Below are 25,142 nucleotides of genomic sequence, written 5' to 3' on the forward strand. Positions count from 1 at the left end.
GAACAGAGACACAATTCCAACCAAAGTTAGCGACGAAGTGGTGAACACGGGAATAGAACAAATAGAATATTAGCTCATTAGATTGCGTTACAAACATTAAAACTACCGAATAATCCATTCTTAGCAAACGGAACTACTACAAACACTACCGAAGCTGGCATCTGTTTTTCAAACGCCAGTTGTTATGATCTGCGGTCTTTTGACAGTTTGCATACGCTCGCAAACCAAGTGTCATATATACAAAAGGAATAAGATGTGTTTCACACGATGTGGGCTGTTTTCCACAATTCAAATACATTAATTGAAGCTAAATGTGATGTTATTTCTGTTTACTTAAATCGTGTCTTGATAAAATTGTTGGAAGAATTACACATTTTATAAACTGTGTTATTTGAACCTGCGAAAATGTGTGTCTATTTACCTTGTGCCGTTTACATGAGGCCAGATACGCAAGGCTGGATCATTGCGAGTTGACAGTTGACAGAACCGTTTCGTCAACAAAACCTCTTGATTACAAGAGTTTGATGAAATAAGGGTGAAATAAATACATTTGTTCATGATATGAGCTTTAAGTTATTCAAAATAATCAATTTTTCAATCTAAATACCACATGAAAAGCCAAACCATAAAAACTTGCGCTGTTGTTTTATCAATAGTTGTGCCCAAACGTCAAACGGCTGACGCGAAAGAAATTGCAACAGAAATACCGATGGTCTCACCGCTTTTCGTCCAGCTCGCCCTCCCAGCACGGCAGGCACAAAAATCAACACCTGCCGGTACCGTGCAAATTCCGTGACGAAGCAGTGAGAAACCCATAAACATTTGCTATGTGAAAACGCACCCCGGTGGCTGGTGAAAAGCTGCATCAACGTCAAGCGAAAACCCCCCACGGCGCACCGTCCCGCGGACAGTTGTGAGAGAAGGCGAGCGCAGCCAAACGGCGGGCAGAAGCAACAGTCGCGCATTTTCGGGTGTGCGTAGCACGACCACGACGACGACGACGAAGGCGCACCGTACGGAGCAGCCAGACAGGCAGGCAGGCAGGCAGGATCGTCGCTTCTTTGTCGTCCGAACGTCCGAGGAACCGAAGACCGAAGAATCGGTCGAGTCGTCGAGCAGCGACCGCAGCACAACCGTGGTTGTTTATGTCGCGAGAAAGGTCACACCACGCCAGCCGTGTGTTGAAAAAGTGTGTTTGTTGCCACTGTGTGTCGGTGGCACAGGAAAAGTGTCGCCGTCGGTCAGGGTAGAAGACGAAGCAACCAGCCCATTAGCCGAGCCAAACGCATCGCGGGAGGAGTAGAGAAAAACACGCACACACACAGTGAGGCATAGACAGAGCACACACAACCAGCCCGTCGTGGTACAGGGGAAGTCCTCGCCCATATCTTGATGCGAAGCGAAAAATCACTACAACGATGGACGAAACATATCTGAAGAATCTCGAAACGGCGGCCCACATCATCATGGTAAGGCTAATCGAAGTAGCACTCCCCTTTTTTCTCAGGGTTGCTTCTGGTGGTGGTGGTGGTGGTGGGAAGGGGCAAGGAAAACAAAGGAACACCCGAGGGACCTTGGAATGCGTGCGCGGTGCGTGTGTTGGTTGGTCTGCTGCTGCTGCTCGGGCGCAAAGAAAATCGATATCGGGTTGTTTTGCTACCCTTTCCCCCCTTTTCCCCTTTTTTTGCGCAAAAGGAAAACACTTTCTTTGTTTTGATTGCGTCTCTTTTCGTCCTGCGATTGTTTTCGCGCTGTGTGTGGTGGCCTCCTCCTTTCGCCCACAGTGTGGCGTGGAGCAGCAGCAGCAGCGAGTCGTGCGTAGTAATAATTTAACTGTTTTGTTTCTGATTTATCTCTCTTACCGCTTCTCTCTCTCACACACACACACACGCTCTCTCCCCTTTTATTAGGCACCGCCGAATTCCATCACCAACCAGCAGCGGCAGGAGTCGGAGCACATTTTCACCACCTTCCGGAGGACGAAAACGCCGTACGCCCTCTGCCAGGCGATACTGGAAAAATCGTCCGTCGATCTGGTGCTGTTCGAGGCGGCCGACGTGCTGAAGAAGGCGGTCGTCGGCGAGTGGAAGTTCATCGCCGAGCAGGACCGGGCCTCGCTGCGCCAGTACCTGCTCAGCTACGTCATACAGCGCGACGTGCCGGTGTTTATCCGCGACAAGCTGCTCCAGGTGGTGGCCATCATGATCAAGCGCGCCAGCCTGGAGGATCACGGCGCGGAGCGGGGTCAAATTTTGGAGGAGACGAAAAAGATGCTCACGTCGGGCGAGCTGAAGCAGCAGATACTGAGCTGCAGCATCATGCTCGCCATCCTGGAGGAGTACTGCAACATCGTCCGGTCGGACGATACCGGGCTGAACACGCTCGAGCACTTTAAGGCGAAAAAGCAGTTCGAAGACTCCGACCTGCTCAAAACGTTCTGCATGACGCTGCAGGCGATGGTGGAGATTGTGAACGCGTTCGATACGTCCAACAGCCTGCAGATGTACTTCTTCAAGCAGCTGCTGACGGTGATGGAAACCGTGCTGACGTGGGGCTTCCTGCTGCCCAATCTGCGGAACGTGCGCGTCCGGCATTCGCTTTCGAAGAGCATTATCGATACGTCGGAAACGGTGACGAAGGCGCTGCACGCACCGCCGCTACGCCTGCAGGCCCAGTGGAAGAGTGTCATATTCGATCCGAAGGTGCTGGAGGTGTTCTTTCACACCTACTGGAAGATGCGCGAGATTGACGATCTGCAGCCAAAGGCACTGACCTGCATCCTGCAGCTGTCGACGCTCCGCGGTCCGATCATATCGGAAAACATTGACGAAAGCATGTCCTACCTGGCGAACTACCTGACGCACTTTCTCTCGCTGATGACAAAGTAAGTGTGAAGCCGTGGAGGAAGAACCCCAATTATTATAATACTTTCCTTTCCTTCCCGTTAAACAGCATCGAAATCAAAGACAAGGAAGCGTACAGCTTCTCGCTGATCCTGCGCAAGCTGTTCCAGTTCCTTCCGACCGACATGCTGAAGATGCTGCCCAACTCGCTGTTCGACGCGTCCATGCAGCAGTGCTTCACGCTGACGATGAAGTTTTTCGAGCAGTCGGCGGCGGAAGAATCGGTCGCACCGGACGAGGCGTGCTACATCGATGCGCTCAGCAACATGCTCGGCATCTGGCTGTCCTTCTTCGACGACAAGCGCAACTATCCGACCGAGCCGATGCTGCCCTACATCACGCAGATGTTCGAAAAGTACGTCCAGTGCCATCTGGCACCCCCGCAGGGCATCCGGGGTGCGGGCGGGCGCGAGGGCGACGGGGACAATGAAATTACTGAGCTGGAGGAGTCGGACCGGGAGCGGTTCCGGGAGCAGCTCACTGTGATGGGATTTTTCGGCCGCCAGATACTGCAGCACGCGCTCGGCCTGCTGGCGAAGCTGCTGGAGGATCGAACGCGCAAGCTCGGCACCCATCTGCACATGCTGCACGCGTCCAAGACGCTGTCGCTCTCGGACGGGATGAGCCTGGAGAATCTGTTCGAGGACATCCACTGGCTGCTGCTGATCAGCGGGCACGTGATAGCGATGGAATCGGTCGGCGAGACGCCGATGATACCGGAGCCGATACTGGTGCTCAGCAAGCAGCAGGTCGAGTCGGGTGCGACGGACGTGTCGAACAGCTTGAAGCTGCTCGCCTCCCCCCATCAGGACATTCAGGAGATAGCGAACGCGGAATCCAACACCGACCCGGTGATACGGCTAATGGCGGCCGGCTTTCGGCTGTGCGAGCTGGAAAAGACCGCCATCGAGGTGCGCATGTACCAGTTCCTGAGCCCCGAGCTGAGCGCCACCACCATGTGGTTCCTGCGCCACTGGTGCGGCACGTACGTAATGTCCGCGTACGAGCCGACCGCCACCCACATCTTCGCAAATGCGTTCGGCGTCGGCACGGCCGGGGCACTGTGGGTGATCAACTACCTGCTGAACAAGATCTGCCTGAACGCGCAGCACCTGCGGGCGGAGCCGGCCGTGATGGAGGAAACGATCGAGCTGCTGCTGGCGCTGCAGCGCAACCGGTACCGCGCGCAAACCATCTTCAACTCCGAGTACTTCCGCTCGATCTGCGACCTGAAGAGCTTCGAGCTGCCGCTGACGGTGAAGCGCAAGCTGCTGCGCGGCTTCGTCACGATCGGCGGCAGCGTGGAGGGCGAGGAGGTGCGCACCGAGTACATTATGCGCATCGTGCAGGGGACGAAGGAGAAGTTCGGCCTGCTGCAGGCAACGTTCCAGCAGCACGCCCACCTGCACCAGAGCGAACAGTTCAAGCAGAAGGTGATCGAGGTGCTGGAGGAAACGATCGGCTGCGTGGAGGGTGCGTACGACAATCTGATCCTGATCCTTTACCAGGAGGTGCAGCCGATCTGCAAGCAGCTCAGCACGTTCATGTCGGTGTACAGGAACGATACGGTGAGGATGGTTTTTTTGTTATAACACCTTTTTTTAAATTGAAGTCGCTTACTTTTGGCTATGAAAATGCAATGCTCGTCACATCGCCGTGTTTTGGGAGCATTATTCTCACTAACTCTCCCAAATGCACCTTACGCTATAGGGTAGGGTAATTTCGACGCTGATTCCGATGCTGGAATCGATTCCGATTCCGGAGACGATTCCGATGTTGGAATCGAATTCGATTCCGGAGTCGATTCCGAAGACGTATTTGGAGCCGTTACGTATTTTTTTTAAATTTTATTATTTTTTTCATTTGAATTTTCTTTCATTGTTACTAATGGGTTCGTTTCTTTCCCTCCCAGGTAATTGTGGAGCTTGTGCTGGAGCTGCTGAACGAGCTGGAACGGTCGGCGGAGGTGAAGGAGGTGCGCGCTGCCCTCCACCAGTACAGCATGGACGTGATCGGGGTGTACGTGAAGAACAACAGCAACCGGATTTCGCTCGATCCCACCAACAACGAGCGCGATCCGCAGGATTTGATCCTCATCCTGAAGCTGATCCACGGGCTGAGCGCTAGCCGCGTCGGCAACGATCCGGAAACGATCAACCAGGCGTCGGACGTCTGCATCTACGGGCTGACGAACATTGTGCCGCTAATAACGGCCGATCTGATACGCTACCCGGAGCTGTGCTATCAGTACTACATCACGATCACGTCCTTCGTCGACTCCAAGCCATACGTGGTAAGAAAATTTGCGAAAAAAAGAAAAAGAAATATGCGCCTTGAAACCGTGAGGTTTTTCTTCAATTGTATTTTCAATCCCTCTTCCCCAGGTGCCCGCACTGCATCCCGACTTCCTGAAGCAGCTCGTCGCCTCGGTCGAGCTCGGGCTCACCTCGTTCACGTCCGAGGTCGAGCTGAAGTGCGTCGAGTTTATCGAAGCGTTCGCGCAGGTCGTCCGGCTGCACCAGAACCCGGACGCGCTCGTGACCCAGCTGCTCCAGTCCTTCCTCAAGCTGATGCTCGACATGACGATCGGGCAGAAGATCGACTGGAACAATACGAGCGACTGGTACAAGGCGATGTACACCGTGATCTGCTGCTTTCCGCACACGTTCAAGGACATGGTGCAGAGCTTCCTGCAGGAGCACGTGGACAGCAGCACGGACAAGGCGAAGGAGATGATCGGCGAAAGCTTGGCGCGCCTGAACCAGATCGAGTTTGCGAACGTGCGGCTAATGAAGCTGCGGTTCGTCGACTGGTACGATCGGTTCGTCTCGCTGGTGAGTCTTATGTACAAGAAGTAGAGTGGAACTGGGTGGTCAGAACAGAGAGAATGGGCGGAAGGAAAAGGGAACACGTTTACAAACGACAAACGACGCGTGTCGCGAATGGAAAATGTGCAAACACCAATCCTACTGAGGGGGAAACAAACGAATGTTAGGGATGATAGCCAGTGTTAGGCCGACCCCCCCTATGTTTGTGTGCTGTTCGAGTTTTCCGTTTCAATGTTTCATACTTTTCTCTTTTAAATGTATGAGAGTTTTCGATATAAACAACTAAAATTAGAAAATGCGCTTGAGTTGAAACGAGTTTTGCTTGTTTTTTTTGGCTCACCACTGTACAGTTCCTTTCGTCTTTGTATGTGAACGTTAGGCAAAGGTCTGGAGAGGCATCTCTCGCATCTGGCTTATATATCGTTAGGGGATAAAAAGAAATAGTACGATTCAGAGGAGGGGGGAGTGCGATGGAGAACTTTTAGCTATGCGCGATTATTGAAAAGTAAGAAACGTTTGTACTCCCGTCCCACGGCGGGATGAGATTGGCGATGAAATGACAAAAAGGATTCGATTCGAATCGGCACGAACGATATCTATATATATATACAAATTAATAGATAGTGGAACACACAATACTTAACTAAAGAAACAAAGAAAACAAAGGATATAGCTAGGGGCTTACTCTAATTGTACTGGGACTGTGCACACACTGCGGGAAGGACTCTTGAGGCAGCGAAGGATATTGAGCTGCATTGAAAAAACTCTCTCAAACACACATGCAAACACAAAGATTGGGTAACTTATTGAATGTTTGAGGGACGGATTCGGCGGTGAAATGGATCACTTTCCAAAGAATCCGCGAAATGTCTACACAAAAACACAGCGTTGGGTGTGGGTGTGATATGGTAAATTTTACAAGCCGGAAAAAAGGATACGAATTTGCACCGTGTATTTGCACACCTACTACTACTACTACTACCCGTTTTTTCCGGTTTATTTTAGATAGTATGTAGAGCATATGTAGTTCGAACGATATCTGCACGTTTTTTCTGCAATACGACGCACGACGCACACAGTGGATAGGCATCATCACCCTATGGAAAGGGTTTACGAAGAGATATATACATAGATAGAGAGAGAGAGAGAAAGCAAGAGCACACAGTGACGTGACGTGTAACACGGTGCAACGATAGATTAGCGTTAGAAAGTTTAAAAACATTCACAGAAGCAAAAAATAAGCAAAATCCAACGCGCACCCCCTTTTTCGGAAACCTTTCCTTCCGCAATTTTTCCTTCCTGTTCCTGTATTTGAAATATTTATCGCGCTTTGATGAGAAGAGCGCCAAAAACAGCAGTGTAGTACAACACCACCAACACGTTAGAGTTTCACGTTCTGACTAAGGATCGAGCCGCCGGTTACTGGCCATAGCCAGTTTTGGTGTCTTCTTCGGCGCGATTGTAGATATTTATATGTAGCCGTAAATGGGGAAACGCGCGTGTGTGTGTGTGTGCCCTGTTTTCCAAGGAGAAAAGCATACAATTTCCTCCTTAAGAGCCCGCCCCAAGCCAAGGAGAGAAACGTTTCAGAATAGATGTGTTTCATTTTTCCCGTTCAGTTATGTCGTTACACTTCCTTTTTTAAGATGGTTCATCCTTCGCCTTTGTTCCCGAAAGAGAGAGAAAGGGAGAGTAAGCAAATTTGTAAGACGGAGGACAACAATTTAGTTAGTTTTGCCCGAGAGGTGGGGACATTAGGTCAAAGATGCCGAGAGTCGAGCTTTGTCTCTCTTTCGCTGTGTGTGGATGTGTGATATTCGACTTATGATAGAGGATCGGCGAGGGAAAGCGACGAACCTTAGTAGGAAAAAGCCCCCCACACGTGTCACGCCATGTATTAGCAGCAGCAGGGTGGCAGTTTAAACGGATAGCGAACATGTAATTGAATTAATGTTTTCTACATTTGCCATTTTTACTATCGTTCGATCGAATTTTGATGTCTGATGTCGTCCTGCGCGCGCCCCCCTCTGTGTGGGATGAGTTGTGCCACGGAAGAAGGGTATAGCTAGATTTGATATGAAACAAACAAATGAAGTATTTTGCAATGATTTAGTCACTGACGCGCGGGGCACGATGCTTGGAGAGTGAAACGAGGAACGCACCGAGTGAGAAACAGCGTGTGTGTATGTGATCAGGTATCGGGGAACAATTGTTTTGCTTTCCTTTTGTGTGGCATTGAATTAGGCAAACGTTTAAAGAAACAAATCTTTAAAGAAACAAGCAAGATATGTGTGCGTGTGTGTTTTTTTTTAATGCACAACGAGGTTTCTGTTTTGTTGATTGTTAGAATTTCTGTTAAAAAAAACGGCGTGTTATATACATTTTTGATTTTTTTTCTTTCTAATAAGTATTGAGCATACTAGAGCCGGGAAGGCGAGCGGGGCATTTTAAGAAGGATCAAATTTGCATGATCAAAACTACTACTACTACTACTACTATTACTGCACATGGGTGTGCCCGCGAGAGTAAAATAATAAAAAATAGCAAAAGAAAGCGAAACAAAAAGTGCAAAAATTCGAAACATCAAAATTTAAACCAGCCGCGCGTGCTCTGTTTTTGAAAGGAAGGATTGCATTTGTCGTGTAATTATGTCTGGCGACTAATCTACTATTGCGGTGACTACACTACACACTACAAGTACTACTTCCACTGGATATGTACTACCTACTACCACTACTGGCAGGTCCGCAGCTATCTATACACATTGCACACGAACCACGTGGGTTCGTTGGTAGAGGTAGCGCAGTAACTGAGCATACACACTGCACGGACACACGGATTGTTGAGTACAAATTAAAGGCAAAAATAAACACAAACACAACGCAACTACGCCACTAAGCTACTAAAAGCAGAGCGCAAAAAGTAAAACAAGGCACCACGCTTATGTGTTGTGTTTGAGGTAAACACAAACACACCTATGAAACACATTGTACGATTCATCAATATGAGAATCCTCGATCCTCGGCGATCATTATAAACAGGCAGAGTCAGCAGGGTTCTCCGGGGGTTACGGTTAAATTGTGGTCTCAATTTTGAGGTATCTTTTGCAGTTTCCAAACATCATCCAACCCGGTTTTCGCTGCCTCGTCTAACTGCAAAGAGAGAGAGAGAGTGAGAGATGGCCACGCGGAGGGTGGCATTAATGAGAATAAAGTTTATCGATTGGGCTACACAAATCAATAACAAAGCTAACCCGAAAGCTACAACAGAATTTTGTTCTTTTGCCTTGCTTTAACTGCATACATATACTGTGGGAAAGAAACGTCCATCGAATGGTTGAAAATTGTCAGTTGTTTAAAAGCACGTAGAGTAATGTACGCTTTATTATTATTGCCTGCTTAGCTGTGTATTCTTAGCTGCTTATCTTACGTTGTACAATCTGTTTTGTTCTTTTGTTTTTGTTACTGTATGTATCAATAGTTAAGTTATTGTGTCCCATGCGCTCATTCTGGAAGTAAAAGGTTTGAATCGAAAAAAGCCTTTTTCTTGCACCTTAAAGCATATTTGCTAGCAAACGGAAATATAAATAGAAATTGCCGAGCATTCAAGAGAGAACAAACGCTAAACCGGGTGTATCCGAGAGCTTAAGTCTAGTTTACCAAGTACAAGCGACAGGTAAATCAGTGTCTCTTAGCTAAGACAGATAACGTAACAAACTAAACCTACGCTAGTTTCCCTATCATTTTATCGTTTAATTTACGTATTCAACCGCCGCCATAGCCAAAGAGAGCATTGTTCAATTTCTGTACCATCGGAGCGGAGAAGAAACCGCACATACAGCGAAATATAGGTCAAAGGGTTTCCTTCCCCCATGCATCATCATATTGCAGCATTTATCCGGCAAACCCGGAAGCCGTTTTGCTTGTGGTTAGCCGCACCCAGCCGGGCCACCCGCCACCACCCGTTCATAAGGACGAGTATACCAGATTGGTGACGGCAGTCTGGATGGCATTGAGTCGGCTGGCGGGCAGGTTCGCTTCGTCGATCCGCTGGGCCAGCGCCTCGAACAGTAGCTGCGTGCTGCTGCGGCGAATATGGGCGTGCGCCTCGAGCTGCACCGCTTCCGCCGCCGTCCGTATGATTTTGATGCATTCCGACTCGATCAGATCGGTGTGGCGCTTGCGGCTACTGCTGCCGGTTTCACTCGCCGGCTGCTCATGGTGCGTTGCCTTGGGGCGGGCGTTGGCAAACCGCTCGCTCACCGCCACCAGCCCGGTACCGCAGTCGACGAACGCGGAAGCGGGATCGTCGCGCACAAACTGCTGCCGCCCTATCGGATGTTCACACTTGATGTCGACATACCGCTCCTCGCCCGGGTACATGCTATCCAGGAAGTTGGCCGTAGTGCTGGGGAGGAGGGAAAAGGGAAGTGTTCAGGAAAATGTAAGAGGAGCCCAATAAAAAGCATTAGTAGCAATTACTCACAGCGAGGCCTTGTTGTAGCCCTGCAGAAAGGAGAGACTGTCGAAGTAGCGCCACTTCTTCGGCTGCTCCTCGTCGGACGTGCCGCGGGCCGCCTGTTCCGCCCGGCTCAGCTTGATGAACTTGTCCCGCAAACTCTTCCATCGCCGTTTGCACACCTCCACTGCAGGCGGAAGAAAGAAAAGAAAGTGCACGTAATAATCATTTCGTGTGTGCGTCTTTCTGTCTTGGACAGTGGCCAACACGGGACAATGTCCGGCACCAAGGGGACAAGCAGCAGCAGCAGCAGCAGCAGCAGCAGCAGCAGCAGCAGGGACTTGGGATGGGAAAAGCTTACCGGAGCAATTGAGCTCGTACGCGATCTGCTGCCACAGCCGTTCCTTGTCGTTTTTCCTTCGATAGTTTACGTTCTTCACGTTGTACAGCACCTCGTTAGCGCGAACTTTTGCAATTAAATCCTCCTCGAAGGTCATATTTTTCAGGGCGCCAGCCAGTTTGTAAACATTCGTCTATTATTGCACAGCAGTACCTGTCAAACTGGTTGGCGATGTTTTTTATTTCGTTTATGGCTGTCAGCTGACCTTTATTATTTTGTGGAGCGATGATATTTTTTTAAATCAACCGTTGAGGCGATCTTTTAGGTGGATAACGTCTGATTTATGGTTTTTAGTAATTATTTTTATATTTGATTCATAAATCTGCTTCTATAATTTATCGTTTAAAACCTTAACCAATAATAATTTATTGCGAATTTCAAGGCGAAAACAAAAACAAACACATCTGTACACTCTATTCCATCAAAGTTCCTGTTCTACGAAGCGCCTTTTTCTACACGCTTCCGAAAATCCACTCATACGGTAAAATATATCGTCGCAACTCTTTTATGTAACAAACACTACACGTGCTATACACTACGCGTGCGGACAGCATCCTAACTTTGGCATTGAATTTTGGTATCAGCATTTGAGCGGTTAAACATTTTTTCAACTATCGTGGTACAACGGGTGGCGCGCTTTCATCTAATGGACACGTGGCGTACCACAACATAATTAGCATCAGTGATGTTCTCTCTGGAGCGTACCCACGACTTCGACTCTTGTTAGTCCGATTCCGACTCCGGCAAAATGGAACCATTAGATCCGCCCGAAGTCGGAGTCGTCCGGAGTCTTGCGGAGTAGTACAGAGTCTTCCGGAGTAGTTCGGAGTCTTCCGGAGTAGTTCAGAGTCTTCCGGAGTAGTTCGGAGTCGTCCAAAGTCGTCCAGAGTCGTCGTAGTCGTCTAAATTCCGGCTGGACGAACTGAACGACTCCGCACGTCTCCGGATGACTCCGACTCCCAATAACTCCGGACAACTCCGAATGACTCCGGGCGACTCCGGACGGATCCTAACGATTTCGGACGACTCCAGACGACTCCGACTCCGGGCAACTCCAGACAACTCCGGACGACTCCGGGCGATTCCAAATTTATCGGAGCCGACACCGGCTTTCTGGCAAGTTTTTACCCACCACTAGTTAGCATAGCGCCTAACTGCCTAACATATAGTGCTGTTAATAAAATCGTAACAGCTCAGCGTAAGTTCCGTTTTCTTGTTCAGCTTAATGTTGTTCAGCTTGTACTTGATGTACTCCTCCACCCAGGCCTGCGTCAGATCGAGATACTTCTCCGGCGGTCCGGGCAGATAGTCCCGAAATCCAAACACCGGTATGGCCGCCTCGATCTGCGTCCCATCCACCCAGTTGTTGTAGCTGTTGATCGTGATGATCTGCAAATTGTTCTTGAGCGAGGTACGCCAACCAACGTCAAAGTACTGACCATTCGACCGGTACCGCTTGATGTTCGTAATGCCGTGGTTCTGGTTCACGTTCCGGTGGTACTTCCGGCGATCGTAGTACCCGGGCCCAATCGTCGGTACGAACAGTAGCCGATAGCTGTCCGCAAACTTCTTCAGCTGGTTCCAGTTCTTCCACGTTGATGCATAGTTCGCCCCATTGCTCGGCAGGTACGTGTAGAACCCGTCGAACCCTGCCCGCCGTACCATGGATTTGTGGTCCTTGGAGCTGATGTGCGCCAACAGTACGGCATCGTAGCTCGCAGCACCCCGGATGGTCAGTATGCCGTTGCGGCTCAGCAACCGCTTCCATTCCGGATCCGTTATACGGTACGCCTTGCGTATGTAAAACAGTGGCAGGTCACGCCTTTTCGACAGCACCGTGTAGTAGCTGAGCGTGCTGGTCGTCCCGGCCGGCCCCTTCCCGAACCCATCCACAAAGTACTTGATGTTGCTGCGGATGCTCTCGATCGTGCGGTCCGCGTAGTCGAGGATTTCGATCGCCACCTTCAGATCGTACTGCTCCGCCACCCTGAAGATGGTGCGCAGCAGGTACTCGGAAAAGTTGGGCTGCCAGCCGAGCACCACCGTACCGATGCCACAGTTCTGTATCTCGTTAAAGTGTTCCCGCACGATCGATTCGCTCGTGTTGTACAGCCGGCGCTTCGGGTAGAACGCCGTGTTGATGACCGGCTCGTCGTTCGGCTTGAACGACACGGAGTTGTTCTCGTAGATGCGCGCTATCAACCGATCGCTGGACGGATGTGTGGGGCGCGGTTTGTACCACGCCACCGTACCGTGGTAGTGGATCTGCACGTTCCGATTCAGTGGGAACGTTCGATTCCGGTGCTCCGATGGTGGTACGGTTGCGGTGTTGGGATTTCCGCTACCGACCAGGCGCTTGATTTTGTCGCGGATGATGCGCGCCTTCACCTGGTGCTCGTTGTACTTCTCCGGCACGATCGTTTGGCTGCGCCGCAGCTCGTACGAGACCACGTTCTGGTAGCCATCGTTCGGCAGGGACAGTGGCGCCACCTCCTTTTCCGGCGTGCTGATCGTGGTGTAGAGGCAGAAGATGAGCAGCAGGAAGGACGTGACGCCAATCAGGCAGACGAACAGCTTCATCGATTTGATGCTGCTCAGCTTGTGTGCGGCCATTTTTTGGGACTTTTTGTTGTGTTTCCGGTCGCGAACTTCACTTGCTTCACTTGCTCAAGCACTAGAACGGAGTACGGAGAGCATGCTGCTGTCCGGATCTGAAAGGACGAAGGTTCAAAAAGCAAGTAATAGTTTATCGAAATACGAGACAGCAGATTAGAATTGTTTTCTAGGGTAAGGAAGAACTGACAACTGTCTGTGAAGGATACACAAGTGGGGGAAAATGGAAAAGGATGTAGCGTGGCCATTGCGCATGTGCCGTTTTCCCCTCGGCTGTATCCTTGCCGGAGACGGTGTGCGAGAGCAGGCGAGCCAAATGCTTGTAATGTTTGGAAGGGAACGAAAGGAAATGGCTATAAATTTGTTTGTAAACAAATTAATAATGCACTGTTTTCCAGCGACACCCATAAACTGTTGCTTCCTGGTAAACATGGCGTTGAACAAGCGTGCGAGTGTCGTGTACCTTTGAAGGAGGATGTGGTTTTCGTTTTTCTTTTTACGTTTGAAATAGAAAAGTCGAGTTTAACAAATATTTTTACGTTATTCTTTTATTTTTTGCATTTTATTTGATTCATATTGAATCTGTGCAACGGCTTTTTTAAATTTCACACTTTCCAAATTTTCCGCAAGGTGGCGCCACCATGTCAAGTGTCAAAAGGCAAAAAAACACAACAATTTCAAAACAAAACACATCGCGACCGGGAAACACGTTTTGGTGCTGGGCGAACGAATTGAATCGCATTTACCGCCATGCCGCAAGATACGAAGCGAATAAATGGACCAGAATTTACCCGATCGTACCGGATCCATTGCAAAGCCAACGCGCCAAAACCGTTCGACGAGCGGTTGCAGGAAGCCCTCGGAAAGGACGGCAAACGAAAGGATGGTCGTCGCCTGCAGGAAAGCCGCAAATATTGTATGTAATTCAACGTATTGAACAGCACATTTCCTTTCGAACACAAATCACCCCAATTGCTCGCTCGTTTTTAGATGCGAAAATCGGCGTAGTTTCAACGGCCAAAGGATCGGCGTACGTCGAGCTGGGCAACACGAAAGTGATCGTTTCCGTGTTCGATCCGCGCGAAATACCAAAGCAGAACAAATTCTGCGAGCTGGGAGAGCTGTTCTGCGACTTGAAGTTTTCGCCCTTCGCCCCGGCAGTGAGAAAAACGCACCAAACGGATGCGCGCGAGCGAAGCATGACCGCGGCACTGACCAGCGCCCTGAACCCATCCGTCTGCCGGCATCTGTTTCCCAATCTGCAGATAGACGTGTTTGCGAACGTGCTGGAAGATGATGGATCGGCACTGGCGGTGGCGATAACGGCGGCCGGTCTTGCGCTGGGCGATGCGTGCGTCCCAATGTTTGACATCGTGACGGCGGCAACGGCCGGCGTGCTGGGGGATCGTGTGGTCATGGATCCTACAGCGGAGGAGGAGGCGCTGTGTTTGGCCGGCCACACGGAGGAAAATCATGGGCTGGTGATGCTGGCGAAGCTGCCCACGCTGGACCAGGTGCCGGAGATTTGGCAGTACGGGTTCGTGGATGTGGAGCTGCTGTGGGACACGTGCAAGCAGCTGAATGCGGCTTGTGGCGATCTCGTGCCGGTAGTGCAGCATCTGCTGGTGAGCAAAGTGAAAACACATCTGCAGGAGCTGGAGCTGGAGAGTGATGAAGAGGAGGAAGCTGAGCAGGACAAGGAGGAAGGTGCTGCCGAAGCGTCAACCCAGGGTTCCGGGGAAGATCGATGATGGAAAGAGAACAATAAAACACAATAAAAACACACACACTTGGTACATTTCGTCGTTAAATTACGTTTATTTCGGGCGGCTTCATGAAAGTTAATCTTCCACCTTCTCCGGCGGAGGTCCACAGGGTTGCAGCATCTTCTCCATGATGTTGAAACGGATGCGTGCCTTCGATTCGTTCTCGGCCACCGCGAAGTAGCTCAGCATATCGTAGTGCCCGAGGTAGCTGGCAAGCGAGTCCCGGTGCTGGTTGGTAAGCCACTCGTACTTCGTAGTGTCCGCATGGCCCGTACCGATGTACTTGCTTTGCAGATGCTCCAGCTGGCTGTGGATGTTGTACCGATCGCCCATCGTGCGGCAGGGAGGTTGTTTTCGGGCGGTTTTTCCACTAACAGGAATGCGATTTTCCACAAGCGGTGTGTTTGTTTATGCCGAGACGCGCTTTCTGTTGTGGTTTTGGGGGCGATTGCTTCGCTGTCAAATTTGCAAGAGAAGGCACGGGAGCGCTCCAAGCGGATGGTAGCGAAAGCTGTACCACGCACAATGGTTTATGTTTTTGCGAAAAGGAAAGGAAATTTCAAATTTGTTCGTTATTAATTAATGATGGTGCTCGGCTACAGGCGTTTCGAAATTTTAACGTTCCTTTTTATCTGAAGAGTATGCAAAAAAAGCTCTTAAACTCTACTCAAATTAAGAACTGACTGCAACCAATCAAAAGTCATAAATTCGAAACCAAAGCCATACCGGTCCTGGAACTGTTACTGAACCCATACCGGCCATGGACTAGTGATGGGTAAATTCAACAAAAATCCGGAATCGCTTCCGGATGACTCCGCCAAAATTGGAAGCGATTCCGGAAGGTAGGTGCGAAACTCCGACCTCGGAGCCGTCCGGAGCCGTTCGGAGCCGTCCGGAGCCGCTAGTCGGCAGCCGGAGCCGGTCGGAGCCGTCGGAGCCGTCGGAGCCGTCCGGAGCCGTCGGAGCCGTCCGGAGCCGTCGGAGCCGTCCGGAGCCGTCCGGAGCCGCTAGTCGGCAGCCGGAGCCGGTCGGAGCCGTCGGAGCCGTCGGAGCCGTCCGGAGCCGTCCGGAGCCGTCCGGAGCCGCTAGTCGGCAGCCGGAGCCGTCCGGAGCCGTCGGAACCGTCCGGAGCCGTCGGAGCCGTTGGAGCCGCTGGAGTCGTTGGAGCCGTTGGAGCCGTCGGAGCCGTCCGGAGCCAGCCGGAGCCGTCCGGAACCGACGGAGCCGTCGGAGCCGTTGGAGCCGTTGGAGCCGTCGGAGTCGTTGTAATAGTCGGAAGCATTCTGAAGCGCATTAATTTCCCAATATTAGTGATAATTTTATTGTAAAAAACAGCTAACGAGTAAAAAAGAGTCTTCTTCATTTATTGATATGAAGTTTTTTTGTGTGTGTGTGTTTTTTTTTTTGTTCAAAAATAAAGCCAAAAATAATTGTTTGCTCCGTATATATACATAGGAAAAAAAATGACTCAAATAAGGAGGTCAAGGAGCAATAGAACTATGACGGGAGGTGGGTTTGATAAAATACGAACGAGGCAGACGAGTGTAATTATGGCAGTTTTGCACGGTTGTTTACATCGACTAACGTGTATGGTTTAGGCCGCACTTGTTTTTTACCGAATAACATGATGGCACATGGACAAGACAAAGAATATAACTATCAATCATCCGTCCATCTTTTATGAAAATAAAGATCAATAATAGTTTGATTCATAGTTTTTCCCTATATATACGGAGCAAACAATTGTTTTTGACTTTATTGTTTAAAAAAAATACAAAAAAAACTTCAGAGCAATAAATGAAGAAGACTATTTTTTTACTCGTAAGCTGTTTTTTTTTAAAATGAAATCATCGCTGATATTGGGAAATTAATGCGCTTCAGAAGACTTCCGACTATTACAACGACTCCGACGGCTCGAACTGGCTCTGTCGGCTTCGGCGGCCCCGACGGTCCCAACGTCTCCAACCGGTTCCGTTGGCTCCAACGACTACGACGGCTCCGTCGGCTCCAACGACTACGACGGTTCCGACCGGCTCCAGACGGCTCCGTCGGCTCCGTCGGCTCCGGACGGCTCCAACCGGCTCCGTCGGCTCCAACTGCTACGACGGCTCCGACCGGCTCCAGCTGCCGACTAGCGGCTCCAACGGCTCCAACGGCTCCGACGGTTCCGGACGGCTCCGACGGCTCCAACGATTCCGGACAGCTCCAACGGCTCCAACGGCTCCAACGGCTCCGACGGTTCCGGACGGCTCCGACGGCTCCAACGATTCCGGACAGCTCCAACGGCTCCAACGGCTCCAACGGCTCCGACGGCTCCGGACGGTTCCGACGGCTCCGGACGGCCCCGACGGCTCCGGACGGCTCCGACGGCTCCGACGGCTCCAGCTGCCGACTAGCGGCTCCGGACGGCTCCGGACGGCTCCGGACGGCTCCGGACGGCTCCGACGGCTCCGGACGGCTCCGACGGCTCCGGACGGCTCCGACGGCTCCGGACGGCTCCGACGGCTCCGGCTGCCGACTAGCGGCTCCGGACGGCTCCGGACGGCTCCGACGGCTCCGGACGGCTCCGGACGGCTCCGACGGCTCCGGACGGCTCCGACGGCTCCGGGCGGAATCGACGGTTTGAAATTTTCGGAATCGGAGCCGGAGTAGCAATGCTCGGAAGCGATTCCGAGCCGTGGGTGCGATTCCGGCTACCCATCACTACCATGGACCTGGTAGAATACAAACCTATACATGGAAGTGATCCCGAGCCCATCCCAATCCTGGAACCGATACTGAATCCATACCAGTCTAGGAACCAATCATGGAGTCATACCGGTCCCGGAACCGATACTGAACCCATATCGGTCCTAGAACTGATGTCTAATCCATACTTATTGTGGAACTGATACTGAACCCATATGGTCTTTGAAAGGGAAACTGAACCTATACCAGTCCAGGAACCACCCATTAACTCCATAACCCCCCTACCGGTCAGGGATACTCCCTTAATCTATACCAGTCCGGGATCCTTTCGACTCCGGACGACTTCGCTTCTGGACTACTATGACTTCAAAGGTTACCGACTCCGGATGAATTATACTTCAACCTAGTGATGGGTAAAGTTGGCAAAAAATCCGGAGTCGACTCCGATCCGACTCCGATAAATTCGGAATCGACTCCGGAAAGTAGGTTCGCGCTGCAATATCCGGAGTCGTTCGGAATCGTCCGGAGTCGTATGGAGTCGCCCGGAGTCGCCCGGAGTCGGAGTCATCCGGAGTCGTCCGGAATCGTCCGGAGTCGTCCGGAGTCGGAGTCATCCGGAGTCGTCCGGAATCGTCCGGAGTCGCCCGGAGTCGTCCGGAGTCGTCCGGAGTCACCCGGAGTCGGAGTCGTCCGGAGTCGTTCGGAGTCGTTCGGAGTCGTCCGGAGTCGCCCGGAGTCGGAGTCGTCCGGAGTCGGAGTCGTCCGGAGTTGTTCGGAGTCGTTCGGAGTCGTTCGGAGTCGTTCGGAGTCATTCGGAGTCGCCCGGAGTCGTTCGGAGTCGGAGTCGTTCGGAATCGTTCGGAATGGTTCGGAGTTGTTCGGAGTTGTTCGGAGTCGTTCGGAGTCGTCCGGAGTCGTCCGGAGTCGTTCGGAGTCGTTCGGAGTCGTTCGGAGTCGTTCGGAGTCGTCCGGAGTCGACCGGAGTCGTTCGGAGTCGTCGACTCCGGACGACTCCGGTCGACTCCGGACGACTCCGAACGACTCCGACTCCGGGCGGATCTAGTGGTTCCATTTTGCCGGAGTCGGAATCGAACTAACAATAGTCGGAGTCGGATCGGAGCCGTGGGTGCGTTCCATACAGCACATCACTACTTCAGACGACTCAAAGTTCAAAAGACTCTAGACGGCTTGGCACGAATCCCTAGTCATCATTAGTTTAGAACAAAAATCCGAATGGATCTCAAAAAATAACATGGATCCACGATCCTGCTCTAGAACAGCTCCTTTGCCTAGACTTTCGGTTCTAGAAAGAGGCCCAAAGCAGATTTGGAAAATTTCCCGGATCTATCGTGGAGCTGGTCTTCAACCAATAATTCGTCCAGTGCTGGTCTATGTTCGAAATGAATCGGTAGAGACAATGAAAAGAGTCATGCTTAACGAAACAGCCTTAGCTATAGTTTGTCATTGATCGAACTGACCTCGTAGTCTTCCCCGTAGCCCCTCTACTACACTTGAACTTAAAGTGAGGGAAAGCTGTTTACACAGCTGGCTTTAACAAAAAATGCGCATCAATAGCTGTCTTGTTGCATCTTCCAGATACTTCATTAAAATATCGTTTGAGCACTCCACTCATAGTCCCTCAACTTGTTAGTAGTCAAAATGCGCTGGCTGTGTGCGGTAGTATTGGCAACGCTTGCCCATTCGGTACCGGTCCGTGCCGAATGGTTCGATTCCTGCGATCGACAATTTCAGCTCACCAGCGTGGCAGATGTCACGCTAAACTCACCCTTCTATCCCTCGAACTATCCCGCCGGAAGCTCGTGCCGGTTTGTGGTACGTGCGCCACCGGGCTACACGATACAGGCCACGTGTACGCTTAACATGGCCAATCCAACGGTCGCCTGTACGACGGACTTTCTGTACGTGTCAACGGAAGGCTTTGCCTCGCCGGTGGGCAGCGAGTTCTTTTGCGGCAAGGGACAGATCGCGCGCAAGTCGCTGTTCAACAAGCTGACGATCTCGTACATTTCGTCCAGCTCGACGAACTCGGGCTCGTTCACGTGTCGGTTGGTGGTGCAGCCGCAGGAGTGTGACTGTGGGTGGTCGCGTACGGCCAAAATCGTGGGTGGTAGTGTGGCCGGTGTTAATGAGTACACTGCGATGGTGGGACTGTTGGATCCGCTAACGGTGAACGTGTTCTGCTCCGGAGCAATAAGTAAGTCGAGATGGCCAAGATGATCTTGCAGGTCCTACTGACGTCTCTTCCCTTCCATTATTGCAGTAAGCTCACGCTACGTTCTTACTGCCGCACACTGTGCCCGCACCATTCCGAGCGTGAGCCGCGTGCAGGCTCTCGTCGGTGATCATGACTATCGTTCCGGGTTGGATACACCGTACTCGGCGATCTACAACATCGAGCAGATCATCTCGCACGAGTACTACAATGAGCAGACGCGCAACAATGACATTGCGCTGCTGAAAACTTCCACCGAGATGGACTTTAACCGGGGTGTAGGCCCCATCTGTTTACCCTTCACGTACAGTACGTACAGCTTTGGCGGGCTTTCGGTCGACATTGCCGGCTGGGGCACGACGAGCTTCGGTGGACCGATGTCGACGATACTCCGCAAGACCACCCTCAATGTGCTGCAGAACGCGAACTGTACCGCGCCGTACGTGAACGATCAGAAGATCTGCACGTTTGCCGTGGGCCGTGACTCCTGCCAGTACGATTCTGGCGGCGCACTGTTCCTGCGGGGCAGCCAGCGCATGTACTCGATCGGTATCATTAGTTACGGGTCGGCCTGTGCTGCCTCGACACCGTCCGTAGCAACGCGCGTCACGGCCTACCTAAGCTGGATCCGTCAGAATACACCGGAAGTTTCGTACTGTGCGAAATGAAATTGAATTAGCGTGTTAGCGTTCGTTTGCGTTTCCTTTATTGATAGCAATAGTTCCACTCCGGCGTGTTGTTCATTATCCACTGCGTGTAGTAGAGCACGTTCGTGCTGACGCTGGGTCGATCGGTGGCACAGGCGATACCGTACCCGATCGTGCCGAGCAGATAGGCCCGCTTGTTGTACGCATCGGTGTAGAAGAGCGGACCGCCCGAATCGCTCTGGCAGGTGTCTTTGTTTGGGGTCAGCGTGCACAGCTGCTGCTGGGCGGAGAAGGTCGGATAGAGCGCGGAGCACTGGGACGGGTTCACCACCGGTAGGGCGACCTTCATCGGTACGTTCGATTTGGGAGCGCCGTAATCGAGCGTACCCCAGCCGACCGCTTCCAGCTGGATGCCGACGAACGAGGCACCGACGAACTTGATCGGTAGGCAGGCAGGTCCAACACCGGCATTGAACAGGATCTCCGTGCGCGTGCGTACGATTGCGATATCGTTGCTGCTAGAGCTGGTGGTGCTGCTGTATCCTTCGTGGATTTTGATCGACGCGAGCAGGAGTAGGGCTGTGTAGGGAGATTCGGAACCGGTGGTAATGTCGTGCTCGCCAACGAGCAGCGCCAGGTTTGCTATGGAGCGGCCCATGTAGCAGTGGGCGGCCGTTACTGCGTGATAGTTCGTTACTGGAAAGAAAAGGGAGGATCACGTTGAGTGATTTTTATCCAGAATTATGATGTTTTTTATGTTGAGAAGAATGAATGAATTTGCAATTCGTTCTAGGGGAATTCAAGAATCGTTAAAGATACATGAACTGGAGTGTGTGCTAAATTTTTCTAAAAATATGATCTTTATGATTAGAGATCTTAAAGATCTTTATGTTTCCATGAAGTCTAGAAGATTCAGATGTTCTACAACAGAGGTCTCCAAACTACGGCCCGCGGGCCGCATGCGGCCCTCGGGAGCCTATTATGCGGCCCTTGGCGGCTTAGTTAAGGTTAAAAGAAATAGTTGATTATTGTGACTATTTGTAAAGAAAATATAATTGTTGCTATTCCGAGCCGTAGACCAAGCTTAAATATTAGAAAGCTGTAGAAGTTTTGTATATCATGTTAGTATTTTCCTATAAAGACGAAATTTAAACGTTCGCATTAGTAACAGGCAACGGAAAGATGGTCATCAACACCATTTTATGTGAAGCAATGCGGCCCGCGATCTGAAAAGTTTGGAGACCCCTGTTCTACAAGACTACAATCTTGCTCTCAGTAGAGGGTGTCAAAAAGAGATGGGAAGAATGAACGAGATCTGATCAGTTCGTTCCAAGCGGAAGATCGTACTGCGTCCACAAAATTGCTTAAATGTAAATCGTTTACCAATAAGCGTTCAAAACTGACCGGACAAACGACAATTCCCAGGCGACACAGATTAAGCCTAAACGACTGGTAAATTGTATGTTAATGCAAAACCATACAACAGTACAAGAGGAAGGTGAACACTATCAAGAATAGCTATCCCATCAACAGATGGCGCCACAATTAGTTTGATATTTTTTTAATGCGCCAGTCGTCTACTAAGGGGAGTCTTTTAAGGTTCCTTTTAAGCTTAGAGCTTGAGTCGTTTAGGCTCCATTTAGGGGTCGGTTAGTGGATTTGTGGCGCTTGGGAAGTTCTTTTGATGAAGTATCCGTCCATGCGACGAATGAATCTATTAACGAATAGTTGAACGACGAACTGATTGGACAGGACAGTTTAAAAGAATGAACTGATTTGTACACATAAAAACGAACGGTTTCTCCGATGTCAAAATCGTGCTTTCGATTCGAAACATGTGTCAAGAGATTTAAATAAAGCTGGTAACAGATCAACATAAGCTGGAAATAAGGTTAAAATCATGCATCTTCCATGATCAACGATTCAGGCCCCTTAAGCGACTCGGTACTGAATGAGCTCTGAATTTAATGAATCAAAAAGAATTATTAGAATGTGTCTTACTGATTGTAGCACCGCAGAAGATGCCCTCGCCGCTTTTCGATCCATCCACCAGGGCGGCCATCATGGGGAACTCGTTCACCAGCGTCTCCTCACCGCCAACAATCTTTCTCTACGCGGAAAGTAAGTGATTCCGTATGAGCGCAACCTTTGAAGCTCATTTTAAGCTCAATAATTCGCCTTACCGTTCGACGCATACCACACTGACACTCGATCTTGGTGGCGGTACAGAAGAACCGTCCCCCTTTCGAGGTGCCGGGTACGAGCAGCGCGATCGTGAGCCCGCTGTACGTTGACTCCGTGCTCAGCACGCCGGAACCACAGTACGCCTGCCCATCGGCCAGGTTGCTTTGTCCCGTTTTGGAGATGACAAGCCGATCGGCAGCGCAGGAAGTGCTCTGCAAAGGATGGTACCAAGTTCTCACTTAAAACATATAATGTTTGTAACGATCAACGAACGGACGATCTTACCAGCGGGATTGCAACATCGCTGCAGGACAGCGCGATCCGGGACCCGGGCGTCGTGGTCAGCGTCCACCGGCACTGCGTGTAGGCGGGATAGAACCCACTGTAGTACGGTGAGTAGATCGAGTACGACTGCCCGCTAGCGACATCGATCGTGTAGTCACACCCTGCATACTGAGCGTTGGTCATCAGTGCCGCATCAAGCGCGGCACAAACAAACAGCCATAAAGTGGCCGGTCCTAGAGAGAGAGAGAGAGAGAGAGAGTGGTGGAAGCCCAACCACAACGTGAAGCGTGAAGAAGAACGAAGTCTTAATTAAATGTTTGTCCAACGTTTCCACGGCGTTAGGCTCCGGGGAGCTACCGAGAATTGGAGCTATTATTTAATCCGTAATATTGACATTCTTCCGTGCTTTTCGTTGTTGGATGTGGCGAATGGAGATGTTTTTTTTATATACAATGTAAAGCGCCTTCCCCGGATGTAAATGTAAATGAAAGCAAAGCCACAGATTGAAGAGGAACTTCCGGTCATACAACAACAACAACAAAAAAGCACGACCAAACAAACGCTCATTAACCTTCGGTTCCGTCCCCTTTGCGTTTATACGCGATCACGCCGCGATAGAGAAGTGGATATTTAATTATGGTTCCTCCCCGGAAGCCGTATCCGATGAGTTCCGATACTTGGTGTACTTTTTGTGTGTTGTCCTGTGACCTCACCCTCTCTCTTTCTACCCCTTTCTCCCCTACTCCCCCCTCCCCACTTCTGACGACTATTTACCGAAGGATAATTTTAATTTCATTTTGCTTATCCGCTCCCGCTGCTTTACAGCGGTGTTCCGGTGGTCTAGTCCCTTTGCTGTCCAATTCTTCCACTCGGGTGGATTGTTTTTTTTATTGTCGCCCCTTTTTGTTGCTTCTTTCCTTCCGTTTGTTATTAATTTTTGCTGTATTCATCAAAGCCACTCGAACCGAGTTGCCGGGCGGGAAACAGCATAAAAGCGCTGATCATTCAGCGTTCAGCTTATTAGCTTCTTTTTTAGTCCTTTTGCTCACACAATTCGCACAGTTTTAATTCCGCTTCTTTCACTAGACAAAAATCACACAATTAAATAAAACTACGGACACCAAAAAAGAACTGCTGGAATGCCAAAACGTCTTCCAGCTCGCAAAGTTTCCCTGCTCCCCTGTGGGAAAGCTGGGCAGCAGACACAATTAACTGTCCGGAAGGTGGCCCCGAACCACGGATGCTCGCTCGGACTGAAGCTGGCGGGATAATTTCTTCCGCGTTTATAGTCCCATAGTCCGGCTTTGCGATGCAATTCCAGCCAGGAGGGGGATAAGAGATAACCAAGCGTTCATGATAAGCATGAACCGAGACGAAAGGTCTTCCCGGGTTTTGTCTACAGCGCTGACATGGGTTTTCGGTGCGTCTCGAGCGTGGATATGGGACCTCCTACTGGCCCCGGCCAGTCATAAAGATAAAAAGCATGGAAGTAAATATACATTTACACCACCAAAACGTCAAGCATCGTGGGCAGGCGCAGGCAGGAACGCACTAGCAAGGGGAGACAAAAAATGAGAAAAAGCGAATCCAATTGATGATAGTAAGTGAGATTTTATTCCTTTTTCACACGCTGCAGGCGGGTGGAATTTTCATTTTCATTTTTCAAACCTTCAACTTTTGCAAATACTTTCACCCGTGCTTCCTCCTCCTCCTGCACACATACACCAAGCGTGTGTCGTTGGAGCGCCCCCTTTTGTGTGCGGGGAAAAGTTTGCACCGCTGCGGAAGTGTAAATTGCGTCGGAAGGAAGCTCCTTTCCACCGAGGCAGGGGAGAAGTTATTTGCTTTTCATTCTCTCTCTCTCTCTCTTTCTCTTTCATATTTTCATCTGTTGGGAAATAGGGAGAGTGCCGGGGGAGTGTTTATAGTTTCGCATAGTTTCTTCCTCTCCCACGTTAGTGCTGGGGACCGGGGGGCCACACCAGCCAGCACGTGTGGGCCACATTCTATCACGTGCTTTATAGCGTGAAGGCTGCTGGAATGCACGAAAAGAAGGGGGGGGGGGGGCTGGTGAGTGAGGAAGGCAGGAAAAGTATTAAAAGGGATAAATAGGCGCACACATACCAGTGGAAATAAG

General features: G+C 50.7%; 7 protein-coding genes across 7 annotated transcripts; 3 read left to right on the plus strand and 4 right to left on the minus strand.

Moving 5' to 3' along the window:
• The first annotated feature begins 734 nt into the window (after positions 1-734).
• Positions 735-7,349, plus strand: LOC120899951 (exportin-4-like). Its single transcript, XM_040306347.1, has 5 exons — positions 735-1,469; positions 1,911-2,884; positions 2,953-4,471; positions 4,816-5,196; positions 5,288-7,349. Exons 1-5 carry the CDS (start codon positions 1,419-1,421, stop codon positions 5,759-5,761), a joined length of 3,399 nt encoding a protein of 1,132 aa, XP_040162281.1. The 5' UTR covers positions 735-1,418; the 3' UTR covers positions 5,762-7,349.
• A 1,732-nt stretch (positions 7,350-9,081) lies between these two features.
• LOC120899954 lies at positions 9,082-10,739 on the minus strand. The gene is made up of 3 exons (XM_040306351.1): positions 10,551-10,739; positions 10,217-10,376; positions 9,082-10,138 (listed from the first exon to the last, which is right to left on the minus strand). The coding sequence occupies exons 1-3, from the start codon at positions 10,684-10,686 to the stop codon at positions 9,697-9,699; spliced, it is 738 nt and encodes a 245-aa protein (XP_040162285.1). The 5' UTR covers positions 10,687-10,739; the 3' UTR covers positions 9,082-9,696.
• Positions 10,740-11,598: 859 nt separating this feature from the next.
• Positions 11,599-13,405, minus strand: LOC120899952 (glycoprotein endo-alpha-1,2-mannosidase). The gene has a single exon (XM_040306349.1). The coding sequence runs from the start codon at positions 13,200-13,202 to the stop codon at positions 11,748-11,750; it is 1,455 nt and encodes a 484-aa protein (XP_040162283.1). The 5' UTR covers positions 13,203-13,405; the 3' UTR covers positions 11,599-11,747.
• A 458-nt stretch (positions 13,406-13,863) lies between these two features.
• Positions 13,864-14,998, plus strand: LOC120899953 (exosome complex component MTR3-like). The gene is made up of 2 exons (XM_040306350.1): positions 13,864-14,118; positions 14,193-14,998. The coding sequence occupies exons 1-2, from the start codon at positions 13,953-13,955 to the stop codon at positions 14,951-14,953; spliced, it is 927 nt and encodes a 308-aa protein (XP_040162284.1). The 5' UTR covers positions 13,864-13,952; the 3' UTR covers positions 14,954-14,998.
• Positions 14,997-15,413, minus strand: LOC120899955 (splicing factor 3B subunit 5). Its single transcript, XM_040306352.1, has one exon. It carries the CDS (start codon positions 15,299-15,301, stop codon positions 15,044-15,046), a length of 258 nt encoding a protein of 85 aa, XP_040162286.1. The 5' UTR covers positions 15,302-15,413; the 3' UTR covers positions 14,997-15,043.
• A 3,885-nt stretch (positions 15,414-19,298) lies between these two features.
• LOC120903510 (venom serine protease-like) lies at positions 19,299-20,564 on the plus strand. Its single transcript, XM_040312989.1, has 2 exons — positions 19,299-19,871; positions 19,938-20,564. Exons 1-2 carry the CDS (start codon positions 19,316-19,318, stop codon positions 20,555-20,557), a joined length of 1,176 nt encoding a protein of 391 aa, XP_040168923.1. The 5' UTR covers positions 19,299-19,315; the 3' UTR covers positions 20,558-20,564.
• An 8-nt stretch (positions 20,565-20,572) lies between these two features.
• Positions 20,573-24,247, minus strand: LOC120903508 (venom serine protease-like). The gene is made up of 5 exons (XM_040312986.1): positions 23,780-24,247; positions 23,006-23,238; positions 22,720-22,932; positions 22,538-22,646; positions 20,573-21,232 (listed from the first exon to the last, which is right to left on the minus strand). Exons 1-5 carry the CDS (start codon positions 23,799-23,801, stop codon positions 20,595-20,597), a joined length of 1,215 nt encoding a protein of 404 aa, XP_040168920.1. The 5' UTR covers positions 23,802-24,247; the 3' UTR covers positions 20,573-20,594.
• Between the last annotated feature and the right edge of the window lie 895 nt (positions 24,248-25,142).

Source organism: Anopheles arabiensis, chromosome 3 (genome assembly GCF_016920715.1).
Source record: "Anopheles arabiensis isolate DONGOLA chromosome 3, AaraD3, whole genome shotgun sequence".
NCBI lineage: Eukaryota > Metazoa > Arthropoda > Insecta > Diptera > Culicidae > Anopheles > Anopheles arabiensis.

Excerpts from the sequence above, each read along its gene's own strand:
- LOC120899951 (XM_040306347.1), top strand. The coding sequence starts at position 1,419 with ATGGACGAAACATATCTGAAGAATCTCGAAACGGCGGCCCACATCATC. Across the intron at positions 1,470-1,910 it reads CGGCGGCCCACATCATCATG|GCACCGCCGAATTCCATCAC; the intron begins GTAAGGCTAATC and ends CCCTTTTATTAG. Across the intron at positions 5,197-5,287 it reads TCGACTCCAAGCCATACGTG|GTGCCCGCACTGCATCCCGA; the intron begins GTAAGAAAATTT and ends CCTCTTCCCCAG.
- LOC120899954 (XM_040306351.1), bottom strand. The coding sequence starts at position 10,686 with ATGACCTTCGAGGAGGATTTAATTGCAAAAGTTCGCGCTAACGAGGTG. Across the intron at positions 10,377-10,550 it reads GTACGAGCTCAATTGCTCCG|TGGAGGTGTGCAAACGGCGA; the intron begins GTAAGCTTTTCC and ends TTCCGCCTGCAG. Across the intron at positions 10,139-10,216 it reads GGCTACAACAAGGCCTCGCT|CACTACGGCCAACTTCCTGG; the intron begins GTGAGTAATTGC and ends CCTCCTCCCCAG.
- LOC120899952 (XM_040306349.1), bottom strand. The coding sequence starts at position 13,202 with ATGGCCGCACACAAGCTGAGCAGCATCAAATCGATGAAGCTGTTCGTC.
- LOC120899953 (XM_040306350.1), top strand. The coding sequence starts at position 13,953 with ATGCCGCAAGATACGAAGCGAATAAATGGACCAGAATTTACCCGATCG. Across the intron at positions 14,119-14,192 it reads GCAGGAAAGCCGCAAATATT|ATGCGAAAATCGGCGTAGTT; the intron begins GTATGTAATTCA and ends GCTCGTTTTTAG.
- LOC120899955 (XM_040306352.1), bottom strand. The coding sequence starts at position 15,301 with ATGGGCGATCGGTACAACATCCACAGCCAGCTGGAGCATCTGCAAAGC.
- LOC120903510 (XM_040312989.1), top strand. The coding sequence starts at position 19,316 with ATGCGCTGGCTGTGTGCGGTAGTATTGGCAACGCTTGCCCATTCGGTA. Across the intron at positions 19,872-19,937 it reads GTTCTGCTCCGGAGCAATAA|TAAGCTCACGCTACGTTCTT; the intron begins GTAAGTCGAGAT and ends CCATTATTGCAG.
- LOC120903508 (XM_040312986.1), bottom strand. The coding sequence starts at position 23,801 with ATGAAATTAAAATTATCCTTCG. Across the intron at positions 22,933-23,005 it reads GCGATGTTGCAATCCCGCTG|AGCACTTCCTGCGCTGCCGA; the intron begins GTAAGATCGTCC and ends CATCCTTTGCAG. Across the intron at positions 22,647-22,719 it reads AGTGTGGTATGCGTCGAACG|AGAAAGATTGTTGGCGGTGA; the intron begins GTAAGGCGAATT and ends CTTTCCGCGTAG.